A 24,562-nucleotide genomic window follows, 5' to 3' on the forward strand; every position below is an offset into this window, starting at 1 on the left:
ACAAGTGGGATTCTAGTTCTGTGTCTTGCTTTCTTCCCTTAAAAGATGTCTTGGAAATAATTCTACAGTAGCATCTACAGATCTGTCTCATTCTTTTACTAGGTGCATGGTGTTGATGAGATGTATTTAAATGGTCTTTATTTGATCTGAAATTACTGAGTGTTTTAAAATATGGGATATGGCCTCGGTAGTGTGCAGCATGTAAACAAAGGCTATTTCTGGAGGATTGCCATCACCTTGGTAACTTCAGAACCGATATTACCTCAAATGTTTGTAGATGGATTTGACATTTATAGGTCTAAAAATGAAATTTCAAGTATACATGGAGGTGAAATGATATTAGAGCTCTAAATCTACAAAGGTACTTCAAAAAGTTTGTGGAAAAATAGAATTAAAAGATCATATAAATCTTTCCATGAACTTTTTGAAGTACCTGCATATTACTTTTTCTGTCCTTCTCTGACATGGTCTTCTTATTTTAGCTTACATTTATCCTTCAAAAGATCTGAATATTTTATGACTGGATATAAATAATTTTAATATCTTATTGTCTAATATCTGGTATTTGGAGCAGTAACCAAAATAATGTACTTAGAAGACATTATAGCTGTTGTTTGGACAATTCCTATCTTTTCCTTTATTTTTGGTTGTTATGAAAATAGTAGAAACTAGTTGTAGAAATTTAAATTATAAATTAAAAAAATAAAACCAACAAGTTGGTTAGTAGCTCTTTTGGATTTTTACCTTTTTTTTATTTTGGCAGCTGGCCAGCGTAGAGATCAAACCCTGGACTTTGTTGTTATTGGCACTACACTCTAACCAATTGAGCCTAACTAGCCAGTCCTATTTGTTTTTGTTTGTTTGTTTTTTGTTTGGGGGCAGCTGGCCAGTATGGGATCTGAACCCTTGACCTTGATGTTATCAGCACCATGCTCTAACTAAGTGAGCTAACCGGCCAGCCCTATATTTATATTTATAGAGCACTATTTACCAGGTATCTTTTAAGTACTTTATATGTATTAACTCATGTAAATATCAGAATAACTTTATGTATGATGTATTGTTGTTATTTTTTATTTTTACAGAGATGTTAAATAATTTGCTCAGTGTGAGATCGCTGTGATTCAAACCAGGCACTTTGGCTCCAGATTCCTCTTACTTAATATGCTATATCGCTTCTCTTTCCTTTGTATAAAGGCACTTCAAAAAGTTCATGGAAAGATTTGTATTATATTTCAATTTTGTTTTTCTCTGAACTTTTTGGAGTACCCTTGTATATATAAATGTTATTTTTTTAAGCAAAAATAAGATTATGCTGTGCATAGTATGTTGCTATTGGTTATTTTTATTTAATCTTAAAATTTGAAGGAATTCTAAAACTGTATCATATTTGCATTCTAGTTATTCCCCCAAAATTCACTAAACATTGCTGTTTTCCTTCTTTCCAAAGAAAATAATTATGCAGAATCAAAGAATTCAAGAATTGATAGATATATTTGATAAAGAAGAGGCTATTACCAACAAGTTTCAGAACCTAAAGTCTTATATGGAAAACACATTTAAAGGCAATGTAAGAAGTTAACTTTGCATTATAAATTAGATTAAAAAGCCTATGTTTTTGTTCAAAGTAAAATAAATTAAAAATATCTTATGCAACTAAGACTAATTTATTAAGAATGTTGAATTGCTTATCCTGGCGTTGAATTCAATTTGCTATTGTGTAAATCTGAATTTTTGAGAACTTAGAAAAGGGCATTTGATCTCTTTGAACATGTTATCCTACAAACTATGCCTGCAGTGCTTTGTACATAAGAGGGAAGAGAATATGTAGCCTATGGAATTTTAAGTCTCAGGTAGTTGGAAGGGGACCTCTGAGGAGATAGGAACTTAGATATACTTAGATAACCACAGATCATAATGATCCAGGGAACTATAACATGAAATTCAATAGGATTAGGGTTTTTTCCCTTAGAAATTTATTTTTATTGTATGCATTGTTGCTATTGACCATATACTTAATAGCAAAGATATTGTTTTTAACAAGTTACATTACTTAATGTGACAAGTGTTTAAGTGTTTTTAGCCTTTCATAAATACAAATTTCATATTCAGTGGGTTCAGTCTTGGATGATCAGCCTGTGTTTTAGTCAGTTTATTAAAAAATATTTTTCATTTTCTCTTTTCTTTTTTTATTTTAGTGCCTTCAAATTATTTTTCGATGTAGAAATGGTAAAATATATGGTAATACCATAGGCTGAGTAAACTAATAGCCAAAGATCTCTGCTTTGTTTAAAGTTGCTTCTGTATGACTTTTCTATGACCAGAAGAGGCAAGAGTGATATCTTGTCAAAACTGACTATTGAGCCTCCTTTGTATCTTGACAGTCAAGTTCCAATGGCCACCAACATTCCCTGAACCATCTGAACATGAGATGGGCTTTTGATTTACCACAGGGGTAAATGGGGAACATTCCAGAAGAGCAGCTTGCCCTATGTCTAATCTATAGCAGGAATTTGTTTTGGTATTCATTAAATACGTTATTCAATTCATCTGACTTATCTGTACCTGAACTGAGAGAAATATCCCTTTTAATAATCCCTTAATAGTAAGGATAAAAAACAAAAAAATGATTTATTTCTGTCAAGAAGCTCTTATTGAGTGTCTCATGTATGCCAGGTAGTGTTAGATTATGGATACTAATAAAAATGAGTCCCCTTAACAATCCCCCAGTAAGAGAGAAACAATATAAACATAATTATAATGCAGTGTACAGTCATAGTCAACATGTGCAGGAAGCTGAAATAGGTGGGGGTTTGGGGAATACTTTCTGGAGAAGAAAATGATTGAGTTGAGCCTTAAAGGGTTAGTAAAATTTAGCCAGTTGAAAGTAGAGGGAGGGGCATTTGGTAGCCATGAGGGATAAGAAGGTACACTGACCTTCCAGATATAGGGATCAGAATGCACAAAGACATGGAAATGAGAAATCTCTCAGTCAATGTAGGAAGGCATAAGCAATTTGTTGTTCAATAAGAAAGTGTAAAGTGAGGAGAGATGAGGAATGAGGCTGGGAGTGGTAAAATATAATAAGATGGTGGAAGGCCTTGAATACTGCATTAAAGAGTTTGGGTTTTATTCTGTAAGCAATGCGGAGTCATTATTTTAAACAGAGGAGAAGCAAAATTGATTTGTTAATTTTGAGTGAATATTTTTGGAAACTAGATGGGATTGCAGTGGAATTAGACTAGAGGCAGAGAGACCAGTTATCTACCTCTTGGAAGTGTTCTGGTGATAGTTGATGAGGACCTTGATTTAGGGTAGTGATGGTAGAGATTAAGGAAGAGGAAATTGATTTGTGAAATAAAGGGAGGTAAGACTTTTGGGACTTGGGGCCTGACTTTTTCCAGTAATTTAATTGCTGGGCCTCTAGGCTGTCAGTACTTTTATTTAGTTATTTACCACATTCTTTTGCTCTCATCACTTCATCTGGATTTTAAGTCTGATCTTTGGTTTGGTGAAGGAAAATAAAAACAAGAAAAATGAAGGTCAGAGACAGATCACTTCTGGTGACTACAACTTTATAAAGAAAATGGTAGGAAACTTCACATGGAATTATATTTATTTTGTACTATGTTTGTATACTACATTTTATTAGCAATGTTTAAGTAATGCTAAAAAACAACAACAAAAACAATATAAATCAATTATAAAAAAAGCAATATAAATAAATTATTCCTAATTTAATTAGTCCTTGCCAATAAATAAACTTTATAGGTAGGGTCTAGGCCTTGTTTTATTAACTAACTTAAAATAGTGCAATAAATTAAATTGTTCACATAAATACATGAGCAAACACAAAGTAATTTGGAACTTACCTGACTGTGCTGATTAACTGTTGATCTAGGGTCGCTGATCCAAAGCTTATCTTGAAAGCAGAATCTTTCCAATGGTGAAAAAGTTTATTTTGTATGGGATTTTTTAAATCCTTTTTTTCCACCTGAGCATACCCTGGGAGTAGAAAGCCCTCCTTTCAATACTAACTTCTGGAAGATAGATTTTTGGTGAGGATTGTGTAGTTTGAAAAGGGTGGTGGTAGTGGTGAAGTGACCAAGTCATTCTGAGAGGTACGAAGAGTGGGGGAGGAGGCAACTTGGACCTGTGATGGAGCTCTGTCAGGGGTATGATCTCTCTGTCCCAGGATTTTGTCATTTATCAGTGACACCAAGGGAGTAATTGTGGGAAAGCATGGAGGTTGTTCTTTATGACAGCCTTTGTTTAGGGATATCTAAAAAAACTTTGCTTTTAAAAAAAATTTTAGATAGCCCAGTACTTTATGATTTAAAAAGGTTATTTTGTCTATATCTCCTGGGAATAAAAGGTTTGCTGATTTTATGATGTGAAATGGTACTTTTTGTTTTATTATGCATTCTTTTTTTTCCCAAATAGATTGCTACTAGTCTCTGCCTTTACTATACCTTAGATTACTTTATAGACTTGCACTTAACTGCTGAGTTTTATACTTCCTCTTTCTTGATAAGTCTGTATTGTACCCTTTTTCTGCTAGCCTTTTTAGAAAAGCTAAAAAGGCTAGCAGAACAAGTCTTTGCCTTAAAAAGTAAAAGTCTAAATGACTGTTCTAGAAGCTTATTTTTAAAGCTATACGTAGACTATATATTTTTGAGTATACATAGGATAAAGCTAAGGTCAAAATTATTTTTCTGGGAGTTGTTAAAAGTGTAAGACAATACAACTTATCTTTAAGAAGTTTTAATTACAAACCAGAATATTTAATTGTTGAGTATCTGCAGTGGAAACTTGAGGTTTTAAGTAAAAGTATCTATAAGAAACAATTTTGTCATAGTTTCTTATATTTTTCTTTTCAAAGCACATTTTGTATGTGACTTTAGAGGTGAGTGTTCCTAGGGTTCTCCACTTATCCCCAAATGTTACTCATTTGCCAGAGCAATCAGTTATTTTAGGGCAAAACTTAAGAAATAACTCAGAAAACACTTCCACAAATTTGAAAATAAAATTTTTATGATATACTGTTGGAAGATAATTTATATAGTTTGTACATTTATTGTACCTTTCTGTATGTGAATTAATTTTAATTTATTTTGCTTTAGGGCAAGTCTGGTACATCTTCTTTAATAATAAACAAGAAATTGACTTGTAATGAAACAGTTGAAGTGCCTAAGGACAGCAAAACTAAAATCTATTCAGAAAGAAAAAGATTAAATGAAAATGAACTTCAACAAGATGAACCACCAGTAAAGAAAGGTATTATTTCAGCTGCCAGCAGGAGGCTTTTAAGAAAGCTAATTTCTAAATGAATAAATAGAAAAGTTTTAAATAGGAGGAAATTTACTTGTGTAAGGAATAATCTTGAGAATATCTAAATGTCATAAACTTTTATGCTAACAGGTTATAAACTGCATAGAGGATGGGTATATTTAAAGCTGTCTTATATTTTAATAAATATGTTTTTAGATATCATGCTTTAATCACTTTTGCTTACCTGTAATTCTTTCACTTCTGTGCTTATAATAGTTAAAACGCATCACTTTCATTTTATAAATATAATATTTTTCTGCCAAAATCTCTCCACATTGTTTTCTTTTCTTCTTTTACATTCTTTGTTCATTTGGAGAAAGGGATATTTGACAGTAAGACTTTGAGCAAAACATTACTAACAAATGTACTTGAGTCATATTTAAGATGCTAGGGACAGTCCAATGAAAAATAATACATAAGCTGAAGATTAAAAAAAAAAAACTCATTAGAGTAAGTGGGCAAATTTGTGGTAAAAATAAAGAAGGGCAAATCTTTAAGATTCCAGAGTAGTTGGAATTCTTTGAATAAACCGAGAATCTTGAGAAAGTAAAGTAAGAAAATGTAAACATAAAAGCTTCAAAAATAAACTCAACAGCTTTTAAGAAAGTGAAGCTGTACTCAGAGCTAGTCATATTTTCCCCTTTTTTCTTTGAGGCTGGAGAGACAGTGTAAATTATAGATAATAAAACCTGTCCGATGAGCTTTTTTTTTTTTTTTTTTTAACTTTTATTTTGTCGATTTAGATTGTGGTTGATTATTGTTGCCCCTTACCAAAACCTCCCTCCCTCCTCCCACTCCTCCCTCCCCCCCATCAATGAGCTTTTAAAATTAGTCTGTATTAAAGAAAGATTTTGGAATCCCGTAATGGGATTATATAACTACAGTTGCTCAAGAACATTTAGACAGTTGAGTGAAGAAAAACAATGTGGATTGTATTTGAACAATGAAAATTTACAAGTAAAGCTGTTTTTCGCATATGTAAAACTAAAAAATCTTAAAAAGAGTCACTTAAGTTTTTTTCTCCCCACATTGTATAATATCTGAAAGACCTTTTTTAAATGCTTATGCTTTTTCTTTATTTTGCTATCTGCTTCAACTGTGATTAGTATGTAGGAAAATATAAACTCATTTGTGTATAGTTTGGCAGATTTCAATTTCAAGAGCTTTTTATGATCTCAAAAATGCTGCCTTCTTTATTGAACAGATCCACTACACATACAGGCTAAAACTTATGGGTTTGAATCTTATAACTACATTGGGGTTTGACATTTGGCTCTTACAGGACAATTACATATAGCAGGACCTGCTAGATAGGGACTTTGTAATAAAGCAGATTGATATGTTTAGATCCCGAAAGTGTTACAGAGGTGACTTCTGTTCTTATCTGAACTTCTTTCAGATATTTTCAAAAATAATTCCTAGAGCACTAATTCTTTAAAGTGTTGCATGTAAAATATACCCCAACTTACTAAATCAGTATCTTTGGTATTTGGTCCCAGGAATCTGCATTTTAATAAACTCCCTGGGTAATTCTGCCCAATAGAGAATCACTGTTGTAAGTAAATGTTTAAAGAGAGAATCTTAAAATTTTAAACATAAGGTTACACCAAAGTAATCAAGTTAATAAAACTGGGGTATATCAAGTTTATGAATTTTACACATATCTAGATCCAGAATAGGTTAATTGCAAAAATTTACAAAGATGAATTGTTTTCTGGCATAGTGATAATGTCTTAGATATAGAATGGGAGAACAAATGTGGTGTAGCTAAGTTTCAAAAATATTTAATTTAGGTTTATTGTTTAATATGAATCAGTCTCAAGGAGTCTGCCATCAGGGAGTTTATAATCTAGTAGATGAGAGAGAAACATATTTCAATAAAATGTAAAGAGCTGAGATGCATGGGATAATATGGGGAGGCTCATTAAAAAGAAAAGAACTGTACCAATGTGCTCTTTTTAGATTCATTGGACAGATAACCAGCTGAAAGTAATAGGTTTCTTAATGAGGAGGATTACAAGCCAAGCCTTCCTTATAACTCTTATGGATTTGTACTTCATTTGAGACCTGTAAGCATAAGGAATTTGATTCTGACATGCTTATTGAGGATACCAGATAAAAATGTAGGTGAATTCAACAGATAAATGGTCAATAAGGGAGTGAATGAAGGTCAAAAGTACATTCGGAGTTGATTGTATCAGAGCAATGTTGTGTAGACAATTCACACATAAATTGAATGACAGCAATGTTGTAAAGAAAGTTCACATATAAACATCAAACCATGAAGTGAAACAGAACAATAAAAAGTAAAAAAAACTGAAGTCAGATTCTTGCCTGTTTTGAAGTAACATTCCTAGGATGTGAGATACTCATCTGACTCTTATTATTGTAATGGAAATTATATGAAAACATAAAAAGATATTTGGTATAAATTTGTATATCTAGAATATTGAAAATTATGTTTCAAGATTTAATCATAGAATCTATGAGAAAAACTTAAAGGAATATAATTTATACTGTGCAGTTGTATGGAGAGAGTTCATTTGTCAAAATGAGTGTTAAGGGTTAAATTTTAGCTGGTAGTATATCTACTCTGGGAGTAGTTTAATCTGTACTATAATTGTTAAAGTTCTTGTATATATGGAACGTTTTTAAAATGGTTTAACATACATTATATATGAACTCATTTGAGCCTCTTGCACTATTATATAGAATATGCAGAGATATACTTATTCTAGAAATGTACATATTGACCCTGAAAAAGGCAAACTTTTTTTCATTTCTAATTAGCTGAACCCTTCTGTACAGATTTTTAGGTTCTATTAATAGCTAACTATACAGAAAGCACAGTGTTCTAAGCTCATTTATTATCTTGATCTTCACAACAACTCTGAGATAGGTGGTATTATTAATATTCCCTTTACATTTGAGGAAACAGTCATAGGATTAAGCAGTTTATTGACAATTATAAAGCTAGTGAAGGGTAAGCCTATATTATATGACTTCCTAGAATTTTAACCATTTTCCCTTTAATTTTAGCTATGAAAATTTAAGGTACTCAATTAACAAATCACTAATATAGTAGAACCTATAATATAATTGTACTTTATAACTGTTAAATAGGAAATAGGATGTCTGCCAAGGGTGTCTCATTATGATCACCTCCTCTTCTGTCCCTTATTATAATGATAATAAATGTTTGTGGTACAAAATTTAAATAATACTGAAAGTTATAAAAGGAAAGTAGAAATAGCTAGTGATCCTACTCAAAGGTAGCTACCATCATTTTGGTGTACCTCCTTTGCTAACTTTGTTTACATTAACTTATGAAACTATAATTTTTACATTAATGTGCTTATATCACGTATGCTTTGCAACCTGTTTTTTCTTTTTCTATCAACAGCTTATTTTAGATTTTCATTAAAACTTTATTTTCATATGTTTCATATGTTTGAATATTGGCTTATATTGTAATTTTTTGGTTTTATTAATGTTCGCCAGATTAATAACAATTTTCTTATTTTTAAAGGACCTATATATGTTAGTTCAACTATTTCTGAACACCAAAAGAAAAGTGAAGAAATGAAACAGAGTATTTCAGAAGATGGGGAAGGCATTAGAGTTTTACCGGAAAATAATGAAGGGCTGAAAACACTTTTACTTATTGTTCAGAATGAACTTAAAAATGAAAAAGAAGAAAAAGCAGAATTAAATAAACAGATAGTTAGTTTGCAACAGGAACTTTCTTTTTCTGAGAAAAAGAATTTAAATTTAAGTATAGAGGTCCAACAGATTCAGACAAATTATGATAATGTAATTGCTGAATTACATGTGCAGAAAGGTTTAAATCAAGAACAGGAGGAAAAGATCATGAAATTGTCAGAAGAGATAGAAACTGCTACAAGAAGCATCACAAGTAATGTTTCACAGATAAAATTAATGCAAACAAAAATAGACGAACTACGTACACTTGATTCAGTTTCTGAGATCTCAAACATAGATCTACTCAATCTCAGGGATTTGTCAAATGGTTCTCAGGAGGCTAACTTTCCAAATGCACAGTTACACTTTTTAGGTATTGATTATTTGGTAAGAAAGCAGGTTAAAGAATACCATATTCAAGAACTCAGTAGGGAAAGTTCTTTCCACTCTACTATTGAAGCCATTTGGGAAGAATGTAAGGAGATTGTGAAGGCCTCCTCCAAAAAAAGTCATCAGATCCAGGAATTGGAACAACAAATTGGAAAATTACAGGTAGAAGTAAAAGGCTATAAGGATGAAATCAATAGATTGAAAATAGAGGAGAGGGAAGACAAAAATCAAGATGACCTACTAAAAGAAAAAGAAAATCTTATACAGCAGCTGAAAGAAGAGTTGCAAGAAAAAAATGTTAGTCTTGATGTTCAAATACAGCATGTAGTTGAAGGAAAGAGAGCTCTTTCAGAACTTACACGAGACGTTACTTGCTATAAGGAGAAAATAAAGGAACTTGAAACAATACTAGAGACTCAGAAAGATGAATGTAGGCATTCAGTCAAATTAGAGCAAGACATTTTGGAAAAGGAGTCTGTCATCTTAAATCTACAAAGAAATCTGAAGGAATTTGAAGCAAATCTTCAGGATTCTATCAAAAGCGCCAAATATTTAAGTGAAAAGGAAGTCAAGTTGAAAGAAGAAATCATGCAGTTAACAAATAATTTGCGAGATGTGAAGCATTCACTTCAATTAGAGGAAAAAGAAAAAGAAACCAACAGGCAAGAAACAGAAAAGTAAGCTAAATGTCATTCAAAATATTTTAAAAATAGGCAGAGCTTTCATTTTACTGTGTGGCTTTTAAATAATTAGATGGGCATAACTTAATTTGGTAAAGTGTAGTATGTATGATAAGAGAGGAACTTGAACTTCACTCCTGTAACCTTTGGGACCAAAAGTTATATGCAAAGATCTGCCTATAAAAATCACTTGAAATCCTCTCTGAAGGACTTTACTCATTCATAGTTTGGACATTCTAAATTTGTGTAATTTTGTTAAGATTGTTACCAGTTCACACATATGATCCTAAGTGTTTAATGGCACATCACTATGGAAAAGTGGTTTGTGTTTTTTAGATTGAAAGAGGAACTCTCTGCAAGCTCTGCTCTCATTCAGAATCTGAAAGCAGACCTTCAGAGGAAGGAAGAAGATTATGCTGAGCTGAAAGAGAAACTGTCTGATGCTAAAAAGCAGATTGAGCAAGTACAGAAAGAGGTAGGTTATTGGAAAAGTTGTATGGCCAATTTAATATGATCAACATTGTTTTCTTTATATGTCAGGTTTAGACACTAATTTTAGGGTGGAACAGAACATTTAACAGCTTCATAATTTTTCTTAAAACGTCTAAGAATAGTTAATTTAGAAAAGAAAATTTAGCCTGCTTAAACAAACTGAAGAATGGCCAACATTAAGAAAAAATATGTGCCCTTATGTAGGATTAGAATCTTTTTTTTCTTTTAAGGACTGCTAAATACAAGTCCCTCCAAAAAAGTGAAAAGCAACTTCTGTTTGCAGATAGTATTTAGGAGAATATGCAGTATGACTTTTATAGTAAGTTTTAATTATAATTTAATTTTAATATAGAGAATACAATCACATTCCAAATTCAAAATGTACAAAGATATATTCAGTGAGGAAAAAAATTCTTCCCACCCCTCCCAGCCATCAGGTTTTCCTCCAAGGCATCAAATGTTACCAATTACTTTCTTTATCTGTACTTCTCACTCCTATTCTTTCTCCTTTACATCTCTTCCTATAAAAAATGAAATTGTCTTATAAATACTGTTTTTTCACTTAATATTACTTAATAGTACATATTGGCTGTTATTGTATATTAATTTATGAAGAACTTCCAAATGAGCTTTTTTTGTGGCTAGAGTTTATCTATTTACCACTAGTTAATCAGTTCCCCCATTGCTGGATAATTCAGATAGTTTCCAGTCTTCTGCTGATACAAATTAGCAGCATTGTCATTTGAACATCAGCAAGTCTTTTTGTGGTATTCCTAGAAATGAAATTTATGGGTCACTGGTGTGTATATTTGTAATTTTGATATTACCCTATTTAGAGATAATGACAATTTCCATGACATAGCAATATATGAGAATAAGAGAGCGTCTTCTTTGTATCATTATCCACAGAGTAGTATTTAGTCATACGTTTTTGATCTTTATTTTGACAGCTACAAAGTGTTTCACTATAGTTACAATTTACATTTCTCTAATTATGAATGAGCATCTTTTTGCTTAAAAGTCATTTGTATTTATTTATTCTGTTAACTGTCTATTCATATCTTTTGCTGTTTATTTTATTTTCATTGCTTTGTAGGCACTTATTACACATTGAGGAAGTTAGCCATTGGGGATATGAATTATAGATTTTCCCCCCAATTGCCATTTTTGTTGATTTTGATTATGGTTCTTTTTTGCCTTGGAGCCGATTTTGATTTTCATATATTTAAATTTATTAATTTTTATTTTATGACTGCTTGATTTTGTGTCATACTTAGATCTTCTCTAAAGGTTGGAACACTTTTTAAAATTATTTTTTATTATTCCGAGTTAGTTACAAAAGAATACTTAAATGTGTAAGATTTGAAGAGTACTTGTACAACAAATACTTGTGAGTTTCATTCCAATTCTGTGTTTCCTACTACCACACAAGTGACTGTACTGAATGTCATGTGTTTGTTTTTTTCTTAACTTTAAAAAATAAAATTAAACAATATTTGTTTTTATCTTTAAACAATATAATTGTATTCTTCTGAGACTTTTTATCTTTTACATCATGTTTCTGAGATTGATTTATTATGTCCAGTTGTAATTATTTTCACTGCTGTGTAAGATTTTCATGTGTGACTATGTTATAGTTAATTTATCCATTCTCTTGATGACCATTTAGATTGTTTATGTTGTTTTGCCCATGTATAATATCTTATACATGGCCTTGTTACTCATGTGCAAGAGTTTATATACCATGCATGTAATTACTGAGTCAGAGGATGTGAAGGGGTATCTCGTTGTGGTTTTAATTTGCATTCCTCTGGCCCCTAATGAAGTACAGCATGTATTCATATTTTTATTGGCTATTTGTCTATTTCATATTCTGCTCTGTGAAGTCATTTGTTTATATTTTCTTTTAATTGTGCTGTTCTTTTTAAAAATATAGTTTTTCCTTATTTTTGATCCTAATTTTTTGTCAGTTAAATATGTTGCAGATACCTTCTAGTTCTGTTGTTTTTTGATGGTAGAAGTTTTTAAAGGTAATTATTTTACTATTCTTTTGGAATTCAGACCACCTCATTCTGCAAACCTCCTCAACACAAAAGCCAGCATCAGTCAGTACTCCACTTATCTCTATGATTTTTTTCACTTAGTTTTTGTCACCTCAGTATTTCTTACTTTTTGCTGGTTCCTCAGTGCATTTAAGAAGATTTATAAAAAAATTTATGTAGTATTTTCTGTGGTTTTCGGCAGAAAATTGGTTAGTTTCTTCCAAACTACTCGAAATTGAAGTTCTGGAATAGTTTCATTTTTAACATAAAACTTCCATAATAATATAGCATAATGTAAATTAAAAATGGATGAAAAATAGGAATGGATATGAACTTTTTGATTAAATAAGTTATAATTTTCATGACTGTTAGGCACATAGTGGTAGAGAAGAGGAAAGGGAGAAGAAGCTCTTATTGTAGACCTAGTATCCTCAGAATCCACCTCCACTTTCTATGAATAAAGGTTCTTTTTGTTTTTCTCCTGACAGTTTCTTAAGTATTCTAATACCTGGAAGCTGTGGCCTAAGTTCTGTTGCTTCATTTATAATGATTTATAGAGATGTGTAAATTATTTTTCCCATTACCTTATCAGTGGTTAAGTTCCCAAAATTGTTGTTAGCATATTTAGTAGTATTCTGATGTGAATACAGTGAAAAGGTACTAAGTTTTTATGATGAAATGGGATAATACTTATGTTACAGTGTTAAGTAATAGAAGCTGGACCCAATTTTATATATTTAGTAGGATTAAAACTATGTGGGGCTGGCCGGTTAGCTCAGTTGGTTAGAGGGAAGCCTTCTAACACCAACGTCATGGATTCGGATCCCAGTACTGGCCAGCAGACAAAAATAAAAAAAGGTAGTGTAAATTAGGAAATGTTTGGGCTGGCTGGTTGGCTCAGTTGGTTAGAGTGCTGCCTTGTAACACTGGGGTCAAGATTTTGGATCTCTGTACTGGTCAGCCACCTAAAAATAAAATAACATCATGTTCATAGTAATATAGACTGCAAAGAAATATACAAAAATATAATTATTTTAGATTTTAGTTATCTTTGATTACGGCTTTGTAGGCAGTTCTAAAAGCTCTACTTGTTACATTTGTTAATTATTAATAATTTCTTAAAATGAATATGTATTTATTCAGAATAAGGAAAATGTAATAAAGTTTTTATTAATGGATGAAAACTCTGAACAATATCACCATAGGTAAAATGCAAAATTTGTGTTGTTTCTGAAAATTATAAACATAAAGTGTTTCGACCACATAACAAGTATTTCAAAGATGATTATATTAAAAATGTAAGACAATAAGGATGACCTATACTGTATGCAATAGGAAAATTTTTAGTAAAACAGGCAAATTAGAGTCATTGTGACATAATTAGGAAAATCACTTGTTACCACTCAGAAGACTTGGATTGTTTGCTTTAATGCATATAATTTGGCCAGTTTAGCATGCACCCCCTGCCACCCTCCCGTGGATATAAATTGCTTACCTTTGCATTTAGTGGAGATTCTAAGCCTGTAAAATAAATTTAGAATGTGAATTTTAAAAATTTAAACAATTTTGGGAATATGTATTAGTTTTGTGTTGCTATAACAAAATACTTGGAACTGGGTAATTAGTAAAGAAAATGAAACTTATTGCTTACAGTTTCTCGGGCTGGGAAGTCCAAAGTCCATCTGGTGGTGGCGACAGTGACCCAGGGGTCCCTCGTGGAAGCAGAGAGAGAGAAAGACTCTCCTCATCTTTAAAACCCTCAGGACCATACCCATGACCACCATTTTTAATCCATTCACGATTGCAGGGTCCCACAATTCAATCACCTCTTCAAGACCCCACCTTTCAATTACCATAATAGATCTCCCACCCTCTTAACAGTCACAGTGATGGTTAAGTTTCTAATACATAAAACTTGGGGGACACAATTCAAGTTCCAGTGAATTTTGGGGGGACATAATTCAATCCACTACAGAATGTAAAATAAATTTAGGTTTTAAAACACCAGGATTAAGACTAGAGTTTCTATAGGTAGTATAAATTCTTGGCAAAAGACAGGTAAATAGATTAAAACCTCGGAATGTAAAATTCCTTCAGTCCTGGTGGTGCATCCTTAGCTCTATGCACCTTGTTGTCTTTTGTTATATTCCTTAGCTGAGCTGGTCCAGGGGGAACTTTGGATTTGTGTTCCTCTTATTATTCCATTTACTCTTTATAGTATCCTTTAGCTAAATAAATAAGGAAATAAGCATTAGGCTGCATTCTCCAATTTCTCTTTTAGGTGAAATATAAGCTAGACCTGAGCAATTTGGTTTTGAACTACTGATCTGAGATCAGGTTCATCTCTACTGACTTTGCTACAGAATAGGGGAGAGCACCATTCTTTAATCTTTTCTGATTTGTTTTGGAAAATTGTGTTTTTAATTTTAGGTTATTTTAATGTAGGTTGTTTATTTCTGTTAAGTAATTTTTTTGCAGATGTTTGTTGGGATATACAAACTTCCTGGCTTAAGATAATATTTCTTAGCACCATGATTATCACTAAACATTATCAAGCATGGTGTAATTGACTTGTGTTTGCATGGAACCAGTTCTCAGTTCCTAAAAAATAGCTTCTTTTCTCAATTAAAATTTTTTTATTATAATACATTATTAGGAAATTTTTTTTCTTAAAATGAAGGTAAAAGTGAAAGCCTTCTTCCTAATCTCATTTTTCTCTTTTTTAAAAAAATATGACCACTGTTGACAGTTTTATCTGTGTTCTAGGTCTTTTTATATGCATTTTAAGTGTATTATATGCATTTTACATAATATTTACTGGGTATAATTACATGTCTTTATTTTTATAAATGAGATCAGCTATGGATATTGCTTTTTAACATATTATATTTTTAAGGTCTTTTCCTATCACTATAGAGGCAGTTTTTTTAAAGTAATGTTTTATTGTTAGATGACTATTCTAGTGATAGGTATTGAATGTTTTCTATTTCTCAAATATGGGGGTATTTCAAAAAGTTTATGGAGAGATTTGTATTGCGTTTCAAATGAACTTTTTGAAATAACTTCATTATGTCTGGTGTCAATGCTAACAGTAATAAGAATAATAATTGTAGCAACTTAGTCTGGGTCAGTAACTATTTTGAGTTGACACATTTAATTCTCACACAATATTGGGTAGAGGAACTGTTTTTAACTTCCATTTTATGGACAGGGAAACACATTGAGAGGTACTGTAGTCTCCCCTTATTTGTGGTTTCAGTTGCCCAGGGTCCACTACTGTCTGAAAGTCTTAAATGGAAAATTCCAGAAATAATTCATAAGTAGTAAATTGCACATCATTCTGAGTAGTGCGATGAAATCTTGTGCTGCCCCACTCCATCCCACCTGGAAGGTGAATTGTCTCTTTGTCCAGTGTGTCTGTGCTCTATGTGCTACCTGCCCGTAGTCATTTAGTAGCCATCTTGGTAATCAGATCAACTGTCGTGGTGTCACAGGGCTTATGTTCAAGTAACCCTTATTTTACTTCATGATGGTCCTGAAGCACGTGAGTAGTGATGCTGGCAATTCAGATATGCCAAAGAGAATCTGTAAAGTGTTTCCTTTAAGTGAAAAGGTGAAAGTTCTCAACCTAATAAGGAAAGAAAAAAAATCATTTGCTGAGTCTCTTAAGATCTGTGGTGAGAATGAATCTTCTATCTGTGAAATTGTGAAGAAGGAAAAAGAAATTTGTGCTAGTTTTGCTTTCATACTTTATACTGCAAAAGTTATGGCCACAGTGCATGATAAGTGCTTTTCTAAGGTGAAAGAAACATTAAATTTGTGGGTGGAAAACATGAACAGAAACGTGTTCCAATTGACCACAGTTGGGTCCAGTATTACATGAGGTTTCAGGCATACACTAGGGGTCTTGGAATGTATCCCCTGCAGATAAGGGGAGACTTGCCCTTATAACTTGCCTGAGTTTATTCAGCAGTTAAGTGGTAGAGCCAGAGTGGAAACTCAGGCAGTCCTTACAAGCGTCTTTGTGCAACAGATAGCCTGTATTTATTATTGTCTGACAGTTTATATAATTGATGAGGATGGAGTTTATTACTGGAAGCCTCATATTTTTAAACAAAAGCAGATAAATATTATTAAAGTATAGTTATAAAAGAAATATGTATTTATTGTAGTAAATTTGGAACATACAGAAAGCCTAAAAAGGAATTTAAGAATCCTTTGAAACTACACTACTTTGAGCTACTACTATTATAGCATCTCCATGCTTTTTATGGGGTGGGAGAGGATGTCTTTTTATTTAATTTTCTTCAGTTTTTGAGATCTTTAGGGGGTATAAAAATGGAGTTCTGGCAGTAAAGCTCCTTAAGGAATAGAAGAGAAGGCATTGCTACCAGTTGGATAACTTCCCTCTGGAAATCCTGGCAAGACATGATGTGAAAGATGCCAGAGGGGGTTGGTATGGTAGAAACTGGCGTACAGATGTGCATAGATTACCTTTTTTTGGTGAGGATTTGTATACTAGTTCATTGTGCTTTTGATTTTTCTGACAAGTTTGTGGAATTAGGTTACCAGTAATGCCAAACATCAATTGGCCTTCACTTGCTTGGGTACCTTTTGATTTTATAATTGTTTCATTTTTATTCCCTATGTGCCATTATTAGCTTTTAAGGTATTTCTTGTATTACAGAATCACATTACTCAATACCCTTTGGAAATTTGAGCTAGTATTTTTTCCCTAGAGTGTATGTATTGATTTTTCCATGGTAATTATTTTACTATTACATGCAACTATTATGTTGATTCTTTTTTGAGAGGACTTATAGACTTTGAGATTTTTTAAATAATGTGAGAAGAAAATGAGCTCTTCATATGCATTCTCCATTAGAGTATTAAGACATTTTCTGATAATTTGAAGCTGTATCATGAAGTATATTAGAATTTATACTTTTTCTAGTGGGCTTTAAAGGACGTGACTCTTTGAACAAGTGGCCATGAATTTTAAACAACAAAAAGCAACCAATACTTAAAAAAATGTTTAATTTGTTTTGTAAACATTACTGTGTAGGTGTCTGTAATGCGTGATGAGGAGAAATTACTAAGGATTAAAATTAATGAACTGGAGAAAAAGAAAAATCAGTGTTTTCAGGAAATAGATATGAAACAGCGAACAATTCAGCAACTCAAGGTAACAGTTTTGTTTTTAAAGTTGATTTAAGTGTATTCTGTTGGTATATTTTAGTGTCTAATAAAATGTATAAGATTTTAATAATGTATTCCGTTTTAACCTTTTCTGGAATCTAGAAATAAATTACTTAAAATTAGATAAGTCTGTAGTGACTTGCTTCTAACGAAGAGAGTATGGAAAAGAGAATAGTAGCTTTACAGTGGAGAAATCTAGCAGATACCACCTTAATTAACCAAGTGTTCAAGAATGACATCACCACTATTAAGTTATATGGATGCTGTGTATTTCTTGATTCAGTGTGACCAGAAGGGCACATCCTGTCTGGGGTATTCTCCAAAATCCGTAACCTCAGTCTGTTCATGAGAAAACATCAGACAAACCCAAACTGAGGATGTTCTACATAGTATCTGACCAGTATAAAGTGTAAGGTCATTAAAGACAAAGACTGAGGAACTATTGCAGATCGGAGGAGCCTAAGGAGACATGATCATTAAATGCAGTGTTATATCCTGAATAGGTCCTAGAACAGAAAAAGGACAGCAGTGAAAAAAGTGGAGAATTGTACAAAAGTCTGTAGTGTAATTCATAGTATTATACCAATGTTAGTTTCTTGATTTTTGGTCAGTGTACCATACATTAACATTAGGGGAAGCTGAGTTGAGGTTATACAGCAAATTTCTATGCTATCTTTGCAACTCTTTTGTAAATCTAAAATTATTTCAAAATAAAAAGTAAATATAAAATAGTCTAGGTCTAATAATTTTTTTTAAAAAATCACTTGTAGGGGCCGAGCCCGTGGCGCACTCGGGAGAATGCGGCGCTAGGAGCGCAGCGACGCTCCCGCCGCGGGTTCGGATCCTATATAGGACTGGCCGGTACACTCACTGGCTGAGTGCTGGTCATGAAAAAGACAAAAAAAAAAATAAATAAAATAAAATAAAATAAAAAATCACTTGTAAAGCAAAATCCCTTTATTATAAATATTTTTTGCTTGACATCAATTTATATGGATAAAGCAACAATAAGAAAATATGAATTTGTTGTATTCTTTCCGTGTTTGCTTTTAAATGAAGCAAACTAGTGAATATTCAGGTATAAGAACATGGTTTTAATATTTGACTGAAAATAATCCTAGTAAAGCAATCTATTCTTTCCTAATAATATTCAGAGATCTCCAGGTTCTGTAATAATTATTTTAAAACTTATAAAATGAGGAAATAGTGGTGCAGTTAGATGAGATTGGGAGTGAAGTTTGAATTACCTGACAGATTAAACTAGAATTGTAGGATTTCCAGTTCTCATAATTAACTCTTGCCTCTTTAGGCTTCTGTTTCTTTTTTCAAACCTTACAACTACTTTCTAGGTAGAGGGGTGGAAGGCTCTATTTTTTCTGCATTTTGAGTTTACCAGTGGGGAACATTTTTATGGTTTTCTATGTTATTCCTATGTTAAATACATAGTGGACCTCCATTTTCCCTTGTTTCTGCTTTTTGTAGTATGTGAAAAAACATTTACTTAAAATGTTGAGTAAGTAAAATAACTGGTTCATAACTTAGATTAAAAGTATAAAGTGTTGAATTTTTGCTTATCACCTTACCCTTTTCTCCAAGGTGAAAGAAACTTGAAAGCTTGAGATTGGTAGTCAGCCTTTTTTTTTTTTTTTTTTTTTTTTTTTTTTTTTTTTGTCGTTTTTTCGTGACCGGCACTCAGCCAGTGAGTGCACCGGTCAGTCCTATATAGGATCCGAACCCGCGGCGGGAGCGTCGCCGCGCTGCCAGCGCAGCACTCTACCAACTGCGCCACGGGCTCGGCCCCACAGCCTTACAGGACATTGATTTCAAATTTAATGCTAAGTACTGTTTTCAAGACTCATATTAAATATTGTAGTGTATTTAAATTACATTTGCATTTAATTCATATTCTTTTATTTTGTAGGAGCAGTTAAGTAATCAGAAAATGGAAGAAGCTATACAACAGTATGAGAGAATGTGCAAAGGTCAGGAACAAATTTCTACTTCCAGTACTAAAATGACTGCAAAATAGGTAGTTGCAGTAACAATTGGTTAACATTTTCCCTGGAAAATTCTAAAGTGAAGTGAGGGCAACGTAAGATGTAATTTTATTGAAAGAGAAAAGAAATGCTTCTAATGAATAATTTATCAACAAAGTTTATTCTTAGAAAAATAAAACAATAGGAAATATTTGGTCAAAGCAACATTGATTTCTTGGTAATGGCCAGTATTTTGTGAAAAGTAAAGTCAGTCAAAGTATATAGGTAACAATGATGGCATAGATTTCAGGATGAAATCAGGTAAAGAATGTACTTCAAGTAAAATAGCTTAAAATTAAATATGTCCATAAAATTTTTTTTAAAAAACCATTAATACTTTAGATTCAAATCCTAGGTGCTGAATTAAGCCTTTCTTACTCAGATTGTATTGATTTGTTGTTTGAAGTATCACAAAATTACTTTTATAGGGGATGTATACATATTTCTGTTCTTAAAATTATGCAGATTCTTCTCCTCCCCATCATAAACCCCTGAAGTTCTTAGTTATGTGAGTGACAGAGCTGGGATTTGAACTCAGGTCTGTTTCTAACTTAAGTCTCAGACTCTTCACTAATCCATGCTATTCGTACTTGGCCAACAAAAGAGAAGGGCTAAGACAAGCAGATCATTACTTATTTAGATGGTTTGTACATTGGTGGGTTTAACTTGGATGAATAACTTGGATGTGAAAATAGATCTCTACACACGGATCTTATTTTCTTCTGCCTTACTTAGGCCTTGTCCCTTAAAATCTCTTTAGGATACCCTTTTACTTTAGCTCCTTTGTCATTGTTGGCAAATGGGGACAGATCTTAGCTATTCTGAAAAAGTCTGCCCTTTGACCATTATGCCCTATAGTTTTTATCATATTTTAATTTTTCCTTTATTTTTTTTTTTAACCAAGTACAGAGAAGTGTGGAATAGGCCTACTGCGACTAATCTGACTTCCATCTTTTCCATATTCTTGAAATATCTGTGGGGACCTACGTATTTGCAAATGTGTTAGCTTGTAACCTACATATTTTCGAGTGTGTTAGCTTTTTGCAATGACTATTTCACTTTGCTATTTATATTATTTTAATGTTATTGTCCACTTTCTTTTTTCTTATTTTCATTTTTTAAATAGTGTTTATTGTGTGTGTGTATTTTTTTAAAATATGAATATGTAGTTCCACCCCCTCTTTTGAAACTCTCTTGCCTTAGCTTTTGTGATCTATTCTGTACTAGTTACCTCCTTGCTCTCAGAATGAGTTTCAGCCCCTCTGATAACTTTCCTGATTCAGATATCATCTTTTTTTTGTTTGTCATTTTCTACTTTTAGAGTTTGTTTGCGCCGATGATTTCAGTTGTGTCTAAGACATTCCCCTACAAACGAATAAACAAAAAACACTGCATCTTTAGCTCTTAGGGCTTTCCCTTCTAAATTTCTATTTAAATCCTGAATGTCTTTCACTTAACTATGTTATTAAATTCTTTTTTAAAAAGTGAGATATTATACACTTACCATAACATTTACCCTTTAAAAGTGTACAGGTTAGTGGTCTTTAGTATATTCACAAGTTTTGCAATCATCACTATTATCTAATTCCAGAACATTTTTGTTACTCCAAGAAGAAACCCTGTACCCATTAACAATCATACACTATTTACCCCTTCCCTTTAGCCTCTGGCAGCCACTTAAATCTACTTTCTGTCTCTGTGAATCTGCCTGCTGTAGACACTTCGTGTTAAGTGGATTCATACAATATATGGCCTTTTGTGTCTGACTTGTCTTTCACTTAGCATAATAATCCAAAGTTTCATCCATATTGTATATGTACTTCATTCCTTTTTATGGCTGAATAAGATTACATTGTATAAAATGTACCATATTTTATTTTTGTATCAGTTGATGAATATTTGGGTTATTGCCACATTTTGGTTTTTATGAATATTTGTGTGCAAGATTTTGGGTAGACATATGTTTTCAATTTTGGGGGGGATGGTATATACCTAGGAGTGTAACTGCTGGGTCATGTGGTAACTTTCTGTTTAGCTTTTTGAGCAACTGCCAAACTGTTTCCATAGCAGCTGCACCGTTTTACATTCCTACCATAATGGATGAGGTTTCCAGTTTCTTCACATCATCACTAGCACTTATTTTTCATTCTTTAAAAAAATTGTAGCCTTCTATATTAGTTTACTAGGACTGCTGTAACAAAGTACCTCAAACTGAGTAGCTTAAAACAATGGAAATTTATTTTCTCCCATTTCCAAAGGCTAGCTGTCTGAAATAAAGACATTGATAAGGCCATGCTCCCTCTGAGGGCTCTAGGGAAGAATCCTTCCATATCTCTTCTAGTTTCTGGTGGTTGGTGGCAATCCTTGGTGCTCTTTGGCTTGTGGCAACATAATTCCAATTTCTCCCTCTGCCTCTACATGTCTTTCTTCCCTCTTTGCATCTGTAACTTCTCCTTATGTGTTTCTGTCCAAATTTCCCTCTTCTTATAAGCACACTAGTCATATTAGATTTAGGGTCCACCCTAATCCAGTATGACCTCATTCTTAACTTGATTACATCTACAAAGACCCTATTTTCAAATAAGATCACATTCATAATGGGTGTACATGACGTTTTGGGGGATACTACTTAACCCAGCATCATAGTGGATATAAAGTGGTATGTCATTGTGGTTTTGATTTGCATTTCCCTGATGACTAATGATGTTGAGCATTTTTTCTTTTGCTATTGACTATTCGTATATATTTTTTTGAGTGATGTCCGTTCAAGTCCTTTGCCTTTTAATTGGGTTATTTGTCTTTTTATTATGGAGTTGTTAAGAGTTCTTTATATATTTTGGACATTAGACCTTTATCAGATAAAGTATTTGCAAATGTTTTCTCCCATTCTGTGGGGTTTTTTTTTTTTTTATTTCCTTGATAGTGTTCTTTGATGCGCAAAAGTTTTTAATTTTAATGAAGTCCAGTTTATCTACTTTTTTTAATGCTTGTGCAATCAAAACTGTGTCATGTCTAAAAAACCATTGTCTAATTCAGAATTTTCTATGTATTCTTCTGAGAGTTTTGTTATTTTGACATTTTATGTTTAGGTTTTTGACCCATTTTGAGTTAGTCCATTTAAGTATAATTTTATATATTGTGTGAGGTAGGTTTCCAACTTTTATTTTACATGTGGATATCCAGTTGTCTCAGCACCATTTGTTGAAAAAACTGTTTTTCTCCATTGCATTGTCTTTGCACCTTTGTTGAAAATGAGTTGACCGTAAAGGTTTATTTCTGGGCTTTCATTTCTATTCTTTTGATCTGTATGCCTATCCTTATGTCAGTACCACACTTTTTATTACTGCAGCTTTGTAGTAAGTTTTGAGATTGGGAAGTGTGAGTCCTCCTACTTTTGTTCTTCTTTTGCAAGATTATTTTGGCTATTTTGGGTCCATTGTATTTTCCCATGAATTTTAGGATTAGCCTGTCAATTTTTGTAGAAAAGCCATCTGGAATTTTAATACAGATTATGTTAAATCTTTAGGTCTTATTGGGGAGAATTGCCTTTTAACAATATTAATCATGAACACAGGATATCTTTTCATTTATTTAGGTCTTCTAAAATTTCTTTTAGTGATGTGTTTTAGTTTTCAGTGTATTAAGTTTTGTACATCTTTTATTAAAATTATTTCTAAGTTCTTTGTAATGCTATTGAAAATGGAATTGTTATACCGGTTTTGGATTGTGCATTGCTAGTGTATGGAAATACAATTGATTTAATTATATTTATCTTGTGTCCTGAAATGCTGCTGAACTGGTTTATGAACTCTAATAAGGGGTGTGTGTGTGTGTATATGTTTGTATATTCTTTAGGATTTTCTGTATACAAGATCATGTCATCTTCAAATAGAGGTAGTTTTACATCTTCCTTTCCAATCTGGTTGCCTTTTTTTCTTTTTCTTACCTAATTTCCCTAGTTAGAACCTCCAAAACAATGTTGAATAAAAGTGAGAATGGACATCTTTTTCTTGTTCCTGATATTAGGTGGAAAGTTTTCATTTTTTTACCATTATGTATAATGTTAGGTGTTGAGGTTTTTTTGGAGATGCCTTTTATCAATTTGAGGAAGTTCCCTTCTATTGCCACTTTGTTGAGTGTTTATCATGAAAGGATGTTGGATTTTATGAAATTTTTTTTTCTGCACTTGTTCAGATATTTGTGTAGGTTTGTCCTTTATTCTTTTAATACAGGATATTACTTACACTGATTGTTTTACACATGCTGAATCAAACTTAAATTCCTGGGATAAATCCCGCTTTGTCATGGTGTATAATGCTTTTATATACTGCTGGATTCAGTTTGCTAATACTCTGTTGAGTATTTTTACATCTGTATCCCTAAGGGATGTTGGTCTGTAGCTTTCTTTTCTTCTGCTGAGTCTAGTTTTGGAGTCATGTTAAATTCAGAACCTGTCTGCCCAAACTATCTTAACCTTCTATTCTCTATTTCTACTACTGATTTCTGCTGTTTCCATTGTTTAGACTACAGGTTAGCACATGACAGCCCCAACCAAATCCAGCTCACTGTCTAATTTTGTAAATAGAGTTCTACTTAAAAAGACTTTATAGCAGTTTCAGGTTTACAGAGAAATTGAGCAGAAGGTTCGGATAGTACCCTTCACCCCTCACTACTCATACACAGTTTCTTC

The 24,562-nt window shown here is 32.5% G+C and overlaps 1 protein-coding gene across 1 annotated transcript in view; it reads left to right on the forward strand.

The window, feature by feature from the left end:
* The window catches only part of KIF20B (kinesin family member 20B), a 78,367-nt gene that overhangs the window by 24,608 nt on the left and 29,197 nt on the right, over window positions 1-24,562 (forward strand). Inside the window, exons 18-23 of the mRNA XM_063102134.1 lie at window positions 1,451-1,570; window positions 5,124-5,277; window positions 8,861-10,100; window positions 10,440-10,578; window positions 17,703-17,822; window positions 19,758-19,818. Of these exons, the coding sequence (XP_062958204.1) occupies window positions 1,451-1,570; window positions 5,124-5,277; window positions 8,861-10,100; window positions 10,440-10,578; window positions 17,703-17,822; window positions 19,758-19,818 (1,834 nt within the window). The remainder of the gene's footprint in view (window positions 1-1,450; window positions 1,571-5,123; window positions 5,278-8,860; window positions 10,101-10,439; window positions 10,579-17,702; window positions 17,823-19,757; window positions 19,819-24,562) is intronic.

This window comes from Cynocephalus volans, chromosome 7 (genome assembly GCF_027409185.1).
Source record: "Cynocephalus volans isolate mCynVol1 chromosome 7, mCynVol1.pri, whole genome shotgun sequence".
NCBI classification, from domain to species: Eukaryota; Metazoa; Chordata; class Mammalia; order Dermoptera; family Cynocephalidae; genus Cynocephalus; species Cynocephalus volans.